Source organism: Hemiscyllium ocellatum, chromosome 2, assembly GCF_020745735.1.
Source record: "Hemiscyllium ocellatum isolate sHemOce1 chromosome 2, sHemOce1.pat.X.cur, whole genome shotgun sequence".
Classification (NCBI taxonomy): Eukaryota; Metazoa; Chordata; class Chondrichthyes; order Orectolobiformes; family Hemiscylliidae; genus Hemiscyllium; species Hemiscyllium ocellatum.
Window position 1 is genome coordinate 138,610,944 of NC_083402.1, and position 17,333 is coordinate 138,628,276.

At 41.7% G+C, this 17,333-nt stretch overlaps 1 protein-coding gene across 1 annotated transcript; it reads left to right on the plus strand.

Moving 5' to 3' along the window:
* The first annotated feature begins 1,180 nt into the window (after positions 1 to 1,180).
* Positions 1,181 to 16,704, plus strand: LOC132829150 (3'-5' exoribonuclease 1-like). The gene is made up of 7 exons (XM_060846488.1): positions 1,181 to 1,328; positions 7,161 to 7,339; positions 8,159 to 8,378; positions 9,547 to 9,630; positions 11,146 to 11,255; positions 12,282 to 12,396; positions 15,140 to 16,704. The coding sequence occupies exons 1-7, from the start codon at positions 1,248 to 1,250 to the stop codon at positions 15,380 to 15,382; spliced, it is 1,032 nt and encodes a 343-aa protein (XP_060702471.1). The 5' UTR covers positions 1,181 to 1,247; the 3' UTR covers positions 15,383 to 16,704.
* The last annotated feature ends 629 nt before the right edge of the window (positions 16,705 to 17,333 follow it).

Here is a 17,333-nt window from a genome sequence, read left to right on the forward strand (position 1 = left end):
CCTAGGGAGTGTTGCTGAACAAAGAGACCTTGGAGTGCAGGTTCATAGCTCCTTGAAAGTGGAGTCACAGGTAGATAGGTAGATAGGATAGTGAAGGTGGCGTTTGGTATTAGATTAGATTAGATTTACAGTGTGGAAACAGGCCCTTCGGCCCAACAAGTCCACACCGACCCGCCGAAGCGCAACCCACCCATACCGCTACATATACCCCTTACCTAACACTACGGGCAATTTAGCATGGCCAATTCACCTGACCCGCACATCTTTGGACTGTGGGAGGAAACCGGAGCACCCGGAGGAAACCCACGCAGACACGGGGAGAACGTGCAAACTCCACACAGTCAGTTGCCTGAGGTGGGAATTGAACCCAGGTCCCTGGCGCTGTGAGGCAGCAGTGCTAACCACTGTGCCACCGTGTTTTTCTTTATTGGTCAGAGTATTGAGTACAGGAGTTGGGAGGTCATGTTGCGGCTGTACAGGTCATTGGTTAGGCCACTGTTGGAATATTGCCTGCAATTCTCGTCTCCTTCCTATCGGAAAGATGTTGTGAAACTTGAAAGGGTTCAAAAAGATTTACAAGGATGTTGCCAGGGTTGGAGGATCTGAGCTACAGAGAGAAGCTCTCAAAAACCTGCCTTTCCACCTATTCCTGTGTTATCTGCAAATTTGGCTCCTGCTGAGTTTCTCCGGCAATTTCTCTTTTTTGTTTCAAATCTCTCAGCGTACAGTTCTTTGTTTTATTTAAGAGCAGATGGGGGGGAGGCTGCCTAGCCCAGTACACCACAAGCCCCATATCCTAAGGCTATCTCCTGATCTCCACTCTCTGCCGGCCTCTTCCACGACTCCTGAAGGTTCTCATTGCGCAGACTCCACACCGGCGTCTAGTAGTTCACTGCGCAGACTCCACACCGGGCGTCTAGGGGTCCACTGCACAGACTCCACACCGGCGTCTCGGAGTCCACTGCGCAGACTCCACACTGGGCGACTAGGGTTCCACTGCGCAGACTCCACACCGCGCGTCTCTGTCCAATGCGCAGACTCCACACCAGGCGCCTCGGAGCTCACTGCGCAGACTCCACTCCCGCCGTCTCGGGCCCAATGCGCAGACTCCACACCGGGCGTCTCGGAGTCCACTGCGCAGACTTGGGTGCCGGCCCGCCGGTCGGAGGTGACGTCAGGGCGCCCCCGCGGCGGTGGCGCGGAGATGGAAGTGACATCATGTCAGGCTGACGGCGCTGGGGACGGCGATGGAGGAGGAGCAGAAAGAGAACGTTCCGAGGGCCGCGGAGAGCGGCCTGGGCCCGGGTCCCGGCTCAGGCCAGGCCCAGGTGAGGAGCCACAGGCAAGGCCCTGTCGCGGGGGCCGGAGGAGAATTATCTGCAACTCGGAGATCTCTCGCTAGCGCTGATCCGCCCCGAGACTCTCCCAACCCACCCCCACCCCCGCTCTCCAACCGTTAGAGACTGACCCCGCCCGGGGACCGACACCTCACCCCACCCCACCCCACCCCTTCCACCACCAGGGACTGACACCTTCTCTCTCTCCCCCCCCACCCAGGGACTGACACCACATCCCCCCCTCCACCACCACTCCCCTGGGACTGACACCTCTCCCCCACCCCTCCACCCCCCCCAGGGACTGACACCTCTCTCTCTCCCCCCACCCAGGGACTGACACCACATTCCCCCCCCCCCCAAGGGACTGACACCTCTCTCTCTCTCCCCCCACCCAGGGACTGACACCGCACCACTACCCAGGGACTGACACCTCTCCCCCACCCCTCCACCCCCCAGGGACTGACACTTCCCCCCCCCCCCTTCAAAAACCACCCTCAGGGACTGATGCCTCTCCCCCCACTCCCAGGGACTGACTCCTCCCCCCCTCCCCCCCCCAAACCAAACCCAGGGACTGACACCTCTCCCTCTGCAACCACTCAGAGACTGATACCTCCCCAGCACCACCCAGGGACTGACACCTTTCTCCCTCCCCCCCACACCCCACCACCCAGGGACTGACAACCCCCTGAATCAGGATTATTTGAAAAGAGACCCTCATGAAACTGTGATACCTCTGAAACTCTAAATTCCACCCCCTGACTGAGAAATCTTGAAAACCTAAAGACTGCTGCCCAATACTAGGGCAGCCTTGCAGCCCAAGAGATCTTCCAAACCGAGGGCATCTCTGAAACTCTAGAGGAAATCCCCTCCAAAGACTCCTTTGCAAACCTCAAAACATCCCTGCCTGAAATCCTGGAGAGAAACCCTTTGAAGTCTGAATTTAAAACCCAGAGATTCCCCTTTCTAAAATCTAGAGAACTCAACTGTTCAAAATCAGAGATCCAAAAGCCCAGAGAGCTGCTCTACCCGAAAGGAAACTGGGCTCTTCTGGAAATCTTGCCACACCTATCTCATTCTCCTCAAAATAGAGTGACACATCTTTACATAATATTCAAATCCTACTATGGAGGAATATATGCAATCAAGATTCAAATTTCAATGCCGTACCCAGTTCTGCTTTTTGAATGAGACACTAATTCCTTCAGGCTGACATGAATGATACAGACCATGGTTTGAAAATGAGCAATAACAAGTTCTCCTTGTTTTTTTTGTCCAGTGCTTATCCCTCAACAAATGCTTACAATGCACCTAGTAATTTATTTTATTGCTGTTTGTGGTTATGTTTCTTATTTTGCAACAGTGGCTACATTGTGAGGGAGTTTGGTTGTAAAGTGATATTGGGTATTGTGATGTTGTCAGTTATACTCTGATGTGATTGCTTTTTAGTTAACAGCAAATTTGGTTTATTGTGAGGTCATTGAATAAGAACTTTTGAGTACTGCACTGGTGTGTTCTAGTTTATATGCTGAAGATGAAGAAGTTAGATTTACGGCAACAATCTTCTTCTGAGAAGTGATCTTGTTGAAACATTTTATTGTGAGGACTTGACAGTGCTGAGGCACTGTTTCCTTCATCTGAAGGGTCTAGAAATAGGGAACCATAGCGATTGGGGAGAGTTATTCAAGCTGAAGAGTTGTGAACATTTGCAGTTTTTTTTGTACCAGAGAGCTGTGGATGCTTCGTCGAGGTTGAGAGGGACAGACTTTGAACATTAAGGGATTGGGGGGATATGAGAATCAAATGGCAGAGCAGGTTTAAGTAACTGGGCAGCTTCCAGCACCTCCTGTTTTCTTGTGTTTTCCAGACCCATCATTGAATCACAACTGAAATTGTCCATTTCTATGAGTTCCCGAGTTTAAAGCATGAGGAATGGGGAACCTCTGGTAACTCAGTTAGTACATTCCAGTAAAAAAATTACTTTCTCTGCCTGTGTGAACAATTTTTAATTAACAATGCTGGAGATCACATCGGGTCAGGCAGCATCCATGGAGAGAAAGCAAGTTAACATTTCGAGTCTAAATGACTCCTCATCAGAGCTGCAGTAATTTTAAAGTTTGGACCACTATAACTTCTCATTAGTCAACCCACTGAACAGCTGCTGATTTTAAAAACAAAGTTCTCAGGTCAGGTAGTGTTCTTTGGAGGGAAAAGCAGGTTTTCTTTCCATGATTATATACTTTCCTTCCTATCTAATCTCCTGCAGGCCACGGTTGGATGTTTGTGTTTTTTGTATATCCTAAATTTTAATTGCTCCAGCATTCATAGCAATGGCCTCAACTCTGAAATATCCTCACTACACCAGTCTGCCTTTTCACATCAAATTCCTCTTCCTATCTGACTTGATACCTCTTTGGATGGCTGTGTCGTTGAGAAACTTTCTGCTTCGTGCTAAGTTTTAGGCAAGCACAAAATACAGGGAAAGAGGGGAAGATTGGAGAAGAGGGAATTAAGTTTCATTCACAGTTGTGAATTGACCTGTTAATTGGATTCAATTCTTGCTTCAAGGCAAGGGGCGAAGGATTAGGGTTGAGCATATGTGCCTAAAATCATGTCAGCTAACTTGTTGTAAAGTTATGCAATGCTATGGCACAGGCAGAATCAGTTTGTACCTGAACTGATCTTCAAACACAGCATTTTACAAAAAGCAAAAAACAACAAATTAGGATGATTTGATAGAATGTGCAGTTTGCTAAAAATGTATTTCATAAGATGAAGACCATGTTTATAAATCTCTGATAGATGTCTCTTTATTGATATCACAAAAGTCTGTTTTTTTGCATTTATTACAAAAGCTATTCCCACTGAAGAAGATACTGAAAGTATGGTTATTGTAGCCTGGCTTGGAGTCGTGTTGGTTTGTGGCTTCATGACAGACTCATGGCTGGATCCCATGCTGTTGTGGATCTAAATCCTGAAACTGGCTGCTATTTTGAGTGGGTTGATGTATTATTCATTAAATCAAGTAGCTGACGTTGAACAAGTGGCTTGTTTGTATCACTTAAAGTTGGGTTAAAATGCTGGCTGGTGCTGTTGGCAATTCATTAATTTTTCGCGAGACACATTCTGAGCTGTTTCCTGTGATGACTTCAGGTAGATCGGAAAGAACATATAACTTTAGAATGTCTGCATGTCAAATGTAATGATACTATTTTTAATTAATGTGAACTGCCTTTGAAGTTGAAGCCTCGTCTTTATTGACTTTTGCAAGTAAAAATCATTCAGCAAACCTTAGTGACATTTCTATAGCGTTAAAGAAAATATTTAATATTAGTGATGTCCTTGACAATATTTTGTTATGCCTGGTTGCAAATCATGACGAGTCCCAACAAAGTGTGGGACAGAACTTATCTCACAGTCACGCACTCCCACCCACTCCTTTCTCTACTCACAACACTGCTCTCTCATGATGGTATTTGGCAATCGACATTAACCTGTGGTATTCATGGGGATAAGTTTGGACAGATCAAAGATCAGACAGATATGATCAAATTTTCATCTCTGCTGTAAATTGCTACAATTCAACATCAGCTGACAGTCTGCTTGCTCTGAGGTTGGAATTTATTTTTGTCCTTCATCAGAATTATCTGTCTTGTAATACTTCCTGTGAAAGCAGCTGCTGCTTGTGATGCTCTTTATTCCAGTCATTTCATCTGTACTGCTTGTTCCAGCAGCAAACTAAGACGTTATAATGTATTAGAATGGAGAAAGTTAGTGAGTTGTTTATTACCAGAAGGGAAAGCATATTCTTGTCAACTGTGTACATAAGCAAAAGATTGGAGGAGATTTATTCATGAATAAACTAATTCAAGTAAAATAATCTGCATCAAAATGAAATGCTTGTGTCTGAATAGCACTTTACAAGACCTTAGGATGCCCTAAAGCTCTTTAGACCCAGCAAAGTATTTTTGAAAGGAAGTAATTGCATTGTTGGAAGTACAGCAGCCATTTTGCTCCCACAGTGTAAAGATCTCATTTTTGTGATGTTGCTTGAAGGATAGTTACAAGACACCAAGTCACTGCTCTTCAAAATAGTGCTATAGGATCTTCTATATCCACCTGAGAGGGCAGATGAGACTTCAGTTTAATGTCAATTTAATGGCATCTCAATGGATTGAGCAATCTCAGTGCCATTCAATTGTCTCAACCTAGATTTTAATGCTCAGGTCTTCAAGTTGGAGTTGTACCCAGTGCCTTCTGATGTTGTTGAGAGTATTGCCAACTGAACAATTGTATAACAATTGAACAGCCATGGTACTTCAAACTTTCTGGCCTTTTTTTGGTCTTTGTCCTTTCTTTTTAGCTTGTCTTGAGTTTGTTGTTTCAGTACTGAGAATCTTTCCAGTCACCTTGTGGCATACAAGAAAGTGGAATGGATGCTGAGAGTACAGTGAGCCCTGACCCATTGAAGGTGTAAGCCTCAACAATTTAAAATATTTCTGCTCTTGTAATTGCTAAATTGTGCAGTATAGTGTGTGCAAGTGGAATGAAACTTATTTTATATGCAATGGTTTGTAACTACAGGAGAGAAGAGGCTTTCATTAAAAGCCTGGTCCTCTGGGAGGAACAATCATTATATCACTCAATAACTTCTGGCTGAAGACACATGCTTACCTAGCCTTTACAATAGAGTCACTGAGAAGGACAGTAACAAAATGTGGATATTTAGGTCAGGATAATTTAAAACAATGTAATTTGTAATTTCTGTATTGCTACTAGCCAGCTGAGTTACATTGCTGAAGGTGGAAGCAGAATAGTTTTTATTGAGAGATGGAGAATGATGGACCTGGCAATGTTAAATGATGTATTGTCATTTTGAAAGATTACGTGAAGGCAGTGACAATGCACATTATTAAAACTTGCCCTCTGCCACATTGGTAACGGTGTGTACCTGGTGGGAAAAGAAAACAACTTAAACCATCTCCTTCCAGTCTTTTTGTTCTTATTTCTAAATAATGCTCATAGAACATAGAGCAATACAGCACAGAACAGGCCCTTCGGCCCACGATGTTGTGCCGAACATTTGTCCTAGATTAAGCACCTATTCATGTACCTATCCAATTGCCGCTTAAAGGTCACCAATGATTCTGACTCTGCCACTCCCACGGGCAGCACATTCCATGCCCCCACCACTCTCTGGGTAAAGAACCCACCCCTGACAACCCCTCTGTACCTTCCATCCTTCACCTTAAATTTATGTCCCCTTGTAACACACTGTTGTACCCGGGGAAAAAGTCTCTGACTGTCTACTCTATCTATTCCCCTGATCATCTTATAAACCTCTATCAAGTCACCCCTCATCCTTCGCCGTTCCAGTGAGAAAAGGCCTAGCACTCTCAACCTATCCTCGTACAACCTATTCTCCATTCCAGGCAACATCCTGATAAATCTATCTGCACCCTCTTCAAAGCTTCCACGTCTTTCCTAAAGTGAGGCGACCAGAACTGCCCACAGTACTCCAAATGTGGCCTTACCAAGATCCTGCACAGCTGCAACATCACCTCATGACTCTTGAATTCAATCCCTCTGCTCATGAACGCTAATACACCATAGGCCTTTTTACAAGCTCTATCCACCTGAGTGGCAACTTTCAAAGAAATGCTTCTGAAATTGGAGTCACGATTTGCATATGCAGTGGAGCTTTTTAACATTGACAATGTATTATGTGAACCAAGTTTGTCAGAAATCTGTAAAGAAAGTAGTCTAGTCTGTCACGTAGTGTAAGCTGTTAAATGTCACTTCTTGTGACCATTAACTTTGTGTCAGGTGAAGCAGCGCAGCAGAACCGATGGACAAGAGCTACCAATGAGAGCTAGCCCTGCTGCTTACATTAAGGATTTCAGTGACCCAGTCTACAAAGAAATTGCTGTCACAAATGGCCATATCAACAGAATGACTCGTGATGAACTTCGCACAAAGCTAGCGGAGCTCCACCTGGAAACCAGGTAAGTATCATTCTGGCAAGTGATGGAGGTTGGGGGGGAAATAAAACACCGGCACATAACTATCACATCCTGGTTCAATAGGATAATGTACTTTAGAAGTTGTAAAAATTGTCTTCTGTGTGCTGCAGAAATGCATGCTACACTGTTGGTGGTCATTTAGAGGTGGGTGGGGATTGGTGGAGACACTGAAATCCAAACCAATTCTTGTGAAAATAAGCCAGTGAACCTTTCATTTATGTCTCAACTAGACCCATGTAGAGTTTCCTTGTTTCTATAACCATATGACCCTCTCTTGGTCCTGTAGCAGTAATTACTAATGAGTACATTGTGGCTGCCTTTGCTGTTTTTCTTACAGTCAAGTCTTGTGTCTAGAGTTGACAAAGGTTTGAAATAGATTTAAGTGTAAAAATTATGAGCATAATTTTAGGAGCCAAGCATCTTGTTCTGTGTCACAGAACCAGAGGTCAGGGCCTGTCCTTCCCAATTCCTTTAATATTCTCTTGGCCAAATTCTCAACTCTAAAAATACCATACTGATTGTATTTGTAATGCCGGTTGCATACTTTTGTCCAAGTAACTATAAATATATTAACTCTTTTGGAGAAAATGATGTACCAGGAAAATAAATTGCTGTTGATGAAATGTATAGGAATAATATATGCATATTGTTAATTATATTTTTCTCTTTCTGTCTTAAATTCTGTCAATTCCTTGTGTTTGCCTCTTTTTCACTTTTTGTCTGTCTTACATGATTTGTTTCATCCTCTGTCTCTTTATGTTTATGTCTCACGGTCATTGCTCTCTTGCTGATATCCTTTAGGGGAGTGAAGGATGTACTGAGAAAGCGATTAAAAAATTACTACAAGAAGCAGAAACTGACTCAGACATTGCTAATCAAACCAGAGTGTTCAGATACGTATTACGATTACATCTGTGTCATTGACTTTGAAGCAACGTGTGAAGAGAACAACCCACCAGAATACTTGCATGAAATTATTGAATTTCCCATTGCCCTTGTGAATACCCGCACCCTCGAAATTGTAAGTAATCATCTGCTTTGTACACCTTGCATGAGATTTAAATAAGATCTTGCACCTTATTGTAAATAAAGCACTGTGCATCTGCGTATGCAGTCTCAATTAAGTTGGAAAATGTTGTAACAAGAATTTGCAAATGAAACACTACCTCTCTACTACCAGGTACAGGACATTCCTGCCGTACCTGGAGAAAAAGCCTAGATAATTTGCTCCAATGTGTTCATTTTCTAGGGCTTGAACTTCTGACAAAGGTAAAAATGTTACCACACAAGCCAAGGTGACACTTAAATCTCTGTAAAGAAATATAATCTTCCAGCAGGGTTGTTATATTTTGCTGGGCAGTTCCTCCTGTAAAATACTACGGTTGTATAAAATGTGTTTGCTTAATACCATGTTTAGTTTTCTAAGCATGCAGCTGCATTCCAGGGTCTGCTTAATGACAATTTGCCAGTGAAATCTTTTATAATCAGTGTAGAAATTGGGATCGAATCACTGCAAAGTTGAAGAAGTTATTGAGAACTTTGGCCACATAATTTTATAGGCCATGTTTCAAGATTTCCCACTCACTAGGGATTAGATTAGATTCCCTACAGTGTGGAAACAGGCCCTTCCACCCAACAAGTCCACACCCAACCATCCGAAGAGCAACCTACCCAGATCCATCTCCCTCTGACTAATGCACCTAAAACTGGGCAGTTTAGCATGGCCAATTCACCTGACCCGCACATCTTTGAATTGTGGGAAGAAACTGGAGCACCCAGAGGAAACCCACCCAGACACAGGGAGAATGTGCAAACTCCACACAGACAGTCGCCCGAGGCTGGAATTGAACCTGGACCCTGAGTCACCTTGCCACCCCTGCTTTTAAAAGGTGCTTCCTGATTTCATTTCTCAATGATCAAACTCTATTTTCAAGTTGATGTCCTCTTGTATCTCACTGTTCTTCTCTTTTATTCTTTGAGGGACCTTTCTGAACAAATTAGTTGTGGAATTTGTATGCATTATTTCAAAATATAATTCAAAAGCTATGTAAAGGCCTTGAGACATTCTGCGGATGCAAAAGGACCTATATGAATACAAATATCATTTTTCTCTTAATTGTGTGAGGCAAGATTTCACAAGGTCCCTGAGGATATTCACAAAAGACCCTTTTTATTTTACTGCTTTCAAGGAGGATACATTCCAGGAATATGTCAGGCCAGAACTGAAACCCAAGCTGACAGAATTTTGTACCAAACTCACAGGCATCACACAGGTAATCAGGTTTCATTTTAAGTTTTGTTTGGTTTAAAAATAACTTCTGAATGTCAGATGTTTGCTTAAAATTTGTTTTCCATGTGTCAAGATTTTACTGACATTTTCGTGTTGTCTAATAGTGGCATTATAAAAGTAATCAGGTTGACTAGGGACAGATGGAGTTTTATTTAGATAAATGTGAGGTGCTGCATTTTGGGAAAGCAAATTTTAGCAGGACTTATATACTTAATGGTAAGGTCCTCGGGAGTGTTACTGAACAAAGAGATCTTGGAGTGCAAGTTCATAGCTCCTTGAAAATGGAGTCGCAGGTAGATAGGATAGTGAAGAAGCGTTTATGCTTTCCTTTATTAGTCAGAGTACTGAGTATAGGAATTGGGAGGTCATGTTGTGGCTGTATAGGACATTGGTTAGGCCACTTTTGAAATATTGCATGCAGTTCTGGTCTCCTTCCTATTGGAAGGATGTTGTGAAACTTGAAAGGGTTCAGAAAAGATTTACAAGGATGTTGCTGTGGTTGGAGGATTTGAGGTCTAGGGAGAGGTTGAATAGGCTGGGGCTGTTTTCCCTGGAGTGTCAGTGGCTTAGGGTTGACTTTATAGAGGTTTATAAAATCATGAGGGGCATAGATAGGGTAAGTAGGCAAAGTCTTTTCCCTGGGGTGTGGGAGTCCAGAACTAGAGAGCATAGGTTCAGGGTGAGAGGGGAAAGATATACAAGGGGCAACGCTTTCACACAGAGGGTGGTACGTGTATGGAATGAACTGCCAGAGGAAGTGGTGGAGGCTGGTACAATTACAACATTTAAAAGGCATCTGGATGGGTATATGAATAGGAAGGGTTTGGAGGATATGGGCTAGATGCTGACAGGTGGGACTAGATTGGGTGGGATATCTGGTTGACATGGACGGGTTGGATCGAAGGGTCTGTTTCCCTGCTATACATCTCTATGACTATGCGTTGAGATTTGAAACTGCAGACGATAAAAAAAAGTACATTTTTAAATTGCATTTTTTTTGTGTTGTTTTCAAAACATCCCTGATTTTCAAAGCAGAATATCTAAAATATATCCATGTGTGGCCACAATGATAGACTCAATCGATGCACTACTATGATTTATGAAGTAGTAATTTCTGAAAGGCTTATTAGATTATTTAGAGTTGGCAAAATTCTTTTAACATGTATTGGTACAGAAGCAAAGTGTGGTTCACCTTTAATCACATTTCTGTTACACTTGTATATTTGCATTCCCCATTCTATACTTCTATGACCACATTAATAATGGAAATGTTTTATCAATAATTGTATAAATGTAGCCACAGATTAAGTAATTTTCAATTGGAGATTGAAGTCTAATACATTCCTCCCTTCTTCCAACCTGCTTTAAATCCCAAACTTTAAAATATTTGGCATCACCTTCTTTGTCTTAATATTTAAAAGAGAGAATTTAGCAATCAAACATTAAATGAAGGTTAATATTTCAGCATGTTTAAGTGTCCATGCTTCGTTTATTCCAGGATATGGTTGACAAAGCTGGGAGTTTTCCAGATGTTCTTCAGCAAGTGGTTGACTGGATGAGAGAGAAGGAACTTGGAACCAAATGCAGATATGCAGTACTAACTGATGGGTATGTATTAGATCCTCCTGAAACCCACCAAGATCTTCAGACTGATATTAGTTCATGATGTGATGGTGCTGCACTGGAGTGAACAAAGTCAAAAGTCCCACGACACCAGGTTATAGTCTGACAGGTTTATTTGAAATCCAACCTTTCTGAGCGCTGCCCCTTCATCAGATAATTCAGAAGAAACTGAGTGGTTAAATGGGAGGATTGCATAATTTGATTAGTTTGACGACTTTGTTAACTTGCCATAGTATGCCTGCTAATTTACAATGCAGTTTGACTCAGTTAATACTTTACACAAACTATTCTAGTAGGGGGTTGGTTAGCTTAGTTGGCTGGACAGCTGCTTTACAATGCGGAGTGACACCAAGAGCATGGATGAATTTCCACACTGGTTGATGTTACTTTAGACTCTCCTTAACCTTGCTCCTTGACTGAGTTGTGGTAATCCTCAGGTTAAACCACTATCTGTCATCTCTCTCCCTCTCTTTTCCTTCTCGCTCTGTTGCTCTCTAGTGAGAGAGTTGCCTCTGGGATTATGGCAATTTTACCTTACCTTTTCCTGTTCTAATTTCTGGTGTATAAATTCTCCACTAGTTGGGCACCCAGTGTACCTTTGATGTCAGAACTCCATCAGAATGGTATTTTGTAGCAGCCGATTAATACTGTAATGAGATAATAAGACCATGAGGCATAGGAGCAGAAGTGGGCCATACAATGCATTACCATGGTCTTATTTATAATCCTAGTCATGATGTGCAGTTATTGTCAGTGAAGAGAAATAAAACACCTTATAAAGCCCCTGGGAATGTGGACTGCTCTTCAGAACTATGCTGCTGGTCTCACATCCAGAACTGTGTACCTGACCACCACCACCTAATAGACATCTGGAATTGATAATTGGGTTTCCACAAAACAATGGATATGTCATTAATATTGCATGTCTGTAATTAGTAACTTTGAAATTGGCTTTCTCTATGTGACTGACTAATTCAATATAGCAATTTATTTCCAACTCCCTCACCTTAGCTCCTGGGACATGAGCAAATTCCTCAACGTTCAGTGCCATCTTAGCAGCATCGAGTATCCACAGTTCGCAAAGAAATGGATTAACATTCGAAAAAGTTATGGTAACTTCTACAAGGTTTGTAATTTTTGTTTCCTGGTGTTATGAATCCAGTAATAAAATTAAGTACAAATTGTTATTACCTGACAGGCAGGTTCAAAACCAGCAGCCCCTCTCTTGGCCCTGACATTCATCCCTTTAAGCCCTTACAAATCATTCCAGTTTGTTCCTGTATTTCAGACTGGTTGCTTTTTCCTGTTAAATACTTTATGGATCTGAAGATTTGAAAATTGCATTAATCTCAAAAGCAGATACAGTCAGTTCTGATGTAACGTGATAGTTCCGTTCTCATGCGATCTCACGTTATAAGAAAATCTTGCAAAAGCAGCGCCATCTGTAGTAATGGGGCTGGAATTGTTATGACCAGTACATGTGAGGAAAGTTCACGTTCTACAAATAACGGTCTAAATTCTTCAATCACGTTAAAGCCAATTCGTGTTGAAGAAACACGCTTTAAACCAGAACGGACTGTAAATCCAAATGCCAAGATTTGTTGGTATCAGCAGTGTTATTGAATGTATTTGATGATGTGTGGTTGTGCCAACTTGCCAGACCAATGACATTAACACTTGGGCACTCCTGATGTTTGTCACTTACAGATTTAGAAAATGGATACTGATATTGAATTTAATCCACTGTCACTAATTTAAAGCATATTGTGGTATTCTTGCCATTGGAAATTCAAACATTAGAATAATAAATTTGGGTAGACAAAGATCATTATTGAAACAATCATAATGGAGACCTCACTGGATGGCTTACACTCTCTCATCATCAACTGGTGAGCGCGTAAAGGTAGTGGATGCGTTGAAAGAGAATTATGAAATGTTCAATTTGTGCTTAAAACAAGTACAGTGGAACAAATTACTGCAGATGCTAGAATCTGTATGAAAAATAAAATTGCTGGAGATCACAGCGGGTCAGGCAGCATCGAAGGAGAGAAAGCATGCTGAAACTTTGAGCCTAGAATACTCTTCAGGAGAGCTGGAACAGTTGGAACTTTGTCCTCAGCTTTAGGAAGGATGCTGAATTGAAGTCATTGATCTGAAACAATTGTATTGCAGGGAGCGGTGATCTAAATATTAGTCTGTATTTATGTAGCAGATTTAGTCCTAGGCTCTAAACTGTAATGGTCCAAGGGCACTAACCTAGTAATTTGGGTGTACTGAATGTTGGGGATACAGGAATGAGGAGAGACAAATCTCTGTCTGACTGACTAGACCTGAGATACCCCCTTTATTGGGTCTGAAGTTGTGTTTATGTGAAGTTGCTGAGAACAACAGGTGCCATGTGAGCAAAATGCAGAAGATCAACCTGGTGTGGCTCTGATAAGAGGGGGAGCAACTGACTTGTGCAGCAGTGGTGGCTATCTGGCTGAAGAGAACGATGGTGCTTGCTGTCCATCGGGAGCTGGAGAAGGTTGTTTTTGGGGGTGGGGGGGTGTGATGGGGGTGGGGGGTGGGCGGGAGAGGAGGGAGAGAGAGGTGTGGGTGGTGTGTGTAGTGAAATTGATCCTGGACTGGAGAGAGCTGTTTCATAAGTGGCCTGCATTCTGAAAATCTGCAGACTGGCATTTCCAAAGATAGTTTACATTTCCATATAGTGCTGAAAAGCTATCAAATTCTGACTGGATTGATGGAGTGTGGCATATGGATTTTGGGAAGTCTGGACCAGTGATTTAGCAGTAATGGCAGCAGTGAACTATGGTGAGGTCACAGCAGAGCTAAACCTTAAGCAGTTACTTCATGGTTGAGCTGTAATTAGAAATACAGTAGTGAATTGTTAATTATGTATTTGGTAGCTTTCAAGGCAACATTACTTTTTTTTATCTATTAGCCTGAGATAAAAATGAAGGTCTTGAAATGTGTGAAAAGAGCTGCTTTTTGAAAACTACAGCAAGTTTAAATTATTACACATTACTGAATCAGTCCCTATCCTCAAAAACATAGCTTAGTTTTTGACTATTAGGGTTTTGTAGTGATTTTCAGATTTGCACATTATCAGCGATCGGTACCGTTGATGGCATCACTGACGGTGTTTACTGCTTGCACCTGTGTATTTGGAAGGGCCATTGTTATATAACTGTCTGAGGCCTGTACAAACAGGGAGAGACCAACAAGTCCCTTACCCTTGTTACTCCAGTTAATCTGATCATGATTCATCAGTACCTCAATTAAATTTCCCCACCTTTGAAGAATATCCTTTGACACCCGTACCTGGAAAAAAAAGCCTATTAGTCTTAGAAATTTTTTTACTAATCCGGTTTCTGTATTTCTTCCATTGTCAATTGTGACCATCACTCCATGGCGTTTATAACTTTGTTGCCCTGATGATGTCACGGCGTTCAGCCTATTCCAAAGGCAGTTATGATTCACCCACACCACGGTGTGGGCCTGGAATCGTGTGTAGGTCAAAGATAAGTTACAAGCTTCCTTTCTGAAAGTATATTAATTGAATAAGTCTTTTTTTAATGACAGTCTGATGGTTTCCTCAGTGCTAACTTTGACTGATTTTATTGTAACTGATTCTGCTGCTGATGTTACAGATCAGAACTGATTATTGCTGCAGATCTTGTCTTTCTTTTTTTGGATTGTTGCATTTTTCAAGAAATTGACTTGATTCTGTTTTTTAAAAAAGAAATTACTTGACCTCAAGAGCATCAGCTTTTTCTAAAACACTTGATGAAGTTTGTTCCAAATTCCATTTTGTACAAATTTGTCCTTGGCTGTTTTTGAGAGAATCTCTGGTCGTCTGCCTGCAGGTTCCCAGGACTCAGACCAAACTCGCCTCTATGCTCGAAAAGCTGGGGATGAAGTATGAAGGGAGGCCTCACTGCGGGCTGGATGATTCCCGAAACATCGCACGCATTGTTATACGTATGCTCCAGGATGGGTGTGAGCTGCGAGTGAATGAGGGGCTGCAAGCAGGGCAGCTGATGAATGTACCAAATAGCTCCCCACTAGAGAGTGCTCCTCCTCCATATTCATCATGGCAGAAAATCTAGTCACCATAAAAAAACAACACAGGAGCAAGCTGGATTCCAATAAGCCCAGTCAGTTTAAGAGAACACAACATTGTGACTACTTACTGGCAGTTGCAAAAGACTCTACTGTTTTCTTTAGAAACTGACTCGTTCAAAAGCACTGGCAGAATTTTGTGCCACATTTTTCAATTAAGTCATAGGATTGCATGTTGCATTCCAATTGTGCTGTGAGGCTTACTGTACAGTATAAAATGCTGAAAGGTGTGAGGGATGAGAACTAGCCAAATTCAGCTTAATTCTTTAGAACCACAATTTTACTGAAAACAAAACACCTACAAAAGCACTGATGTATAATAATCCAGCTTTGCCTTTTTATATCTCGTTGAGTATAAACCTTTCAAAAGTATTGTGAAATTATCACCTTTAAAGAAAAATACTCTTAATTAATAGTTTGTCATATGCATCCTAAGGTCATATGAAGTCTGTCTTATCTAAAGGAAACCAAGAAACAGCTTTATGCAGTCTTAAGCTCATGACAGGGATATTTTTGTTTATCTGATTAGATTGATGGCCCAGCATAATTCCTATGCCATGCTAATTTACCAAAATAAATGCAGCCCAACTTTATTGGGTTTGACTAATAAGCAGAAAATTTCAATGTGGTAATTTGCTCTATCAAACATGGTGGTAACCTGCATTTTTCATAGTCATTTTCTTTACTCTCTGCCTCAAGGGAACTTGTTCTCTTTTCTCTCTCTCACAACTATACGTTTAATTTTGTACTAATTTAAAATTTCTAGCAAATTATATCCATGACTTTTTTATGCCAATTGTTTGAACATGTAGATCCAGCTAGAATTTATACTGCAATGCTTATTAGATTTTTAAAAAACAATATTTATTTTTCTTTATACATCACTTACCATACTTTAATATTTCCCTTACCTTCTAAAGGAGGCAGAAATAGCAATTAAATTTCCTAAGACAGAGCCACTCTGTACTTGTTCAAGAGTAATGAAGGCTGTTACACCTTTTGAACTTTCCATCGAGCAAGAGCTCACAGGAGAGATTCTTCCCCCTTGTTACAAATGTGTATCACTTTACTGTGCCTCTTAATTGTATTAACTATGGAGATAAGTTTGACTGCTCATTCTCAAAGGATGGAGTGCAGTGTCAGTTTAAAGGGGCATAACATTTCTTCAGTCGACATTGTTCCCTGAAAGGAGTGTGGAATTTATCTTTTGTTTCATTTCTCCATGTGAAAGTTTCAATAGGTTGGGACTTGTTACAGATGTTCAGTGCCTTTGTTTGGATTTGTTGATTAAAGGCTCATTTTCAAAAGATTTCTTAACTCCATGTGTGCTCTTTATTCGAATCTTTAGTTTATGCAGCACACTTATAACATTGTTGGCTGGATATAAATGATTCTCATCAACCATTATGAAACCCAAACAGGTAACATTGTGCTATTGAATGAAACTCTTGAAGGGCTCAACTCCTCTTCTCATTGGAAACTATTTCCTGAAATTTTGATTTTGGACCACTGGAAAGTAATCTAAATGGAAGCACTTAGCCATAGCCCTGTTTCTCCATGATCCTGTACAAAGCCAGGCTTGTGGAGTTGATTCACTTGTCTTTGACTTCACTCAGCTGTGCCTGAGTATAATTGCAGGAGCAGACACCTTGGGACCTAGAACCTACCCTGCTATTCAATAAAGCTATTGCTGATCTCTCCTCACCCTAATAAACATTTCCCCATGTCAGTAGTTGTAACTGAACCACAATAATTGGCTACATATAAAATAACCTCGCATTGGTCATGCAATTCCTATATCATCTGAAAAATGAATTTAAGCGTTGAACCTCCCTTTTCATTGATCTAACTTGCGAGTACCTGTACTCAATCAAAATTAACTGACCACTCTCTGGACTTGGGATTGAATGGGAAGTAAACTTGCATCCTGGTAGTCAG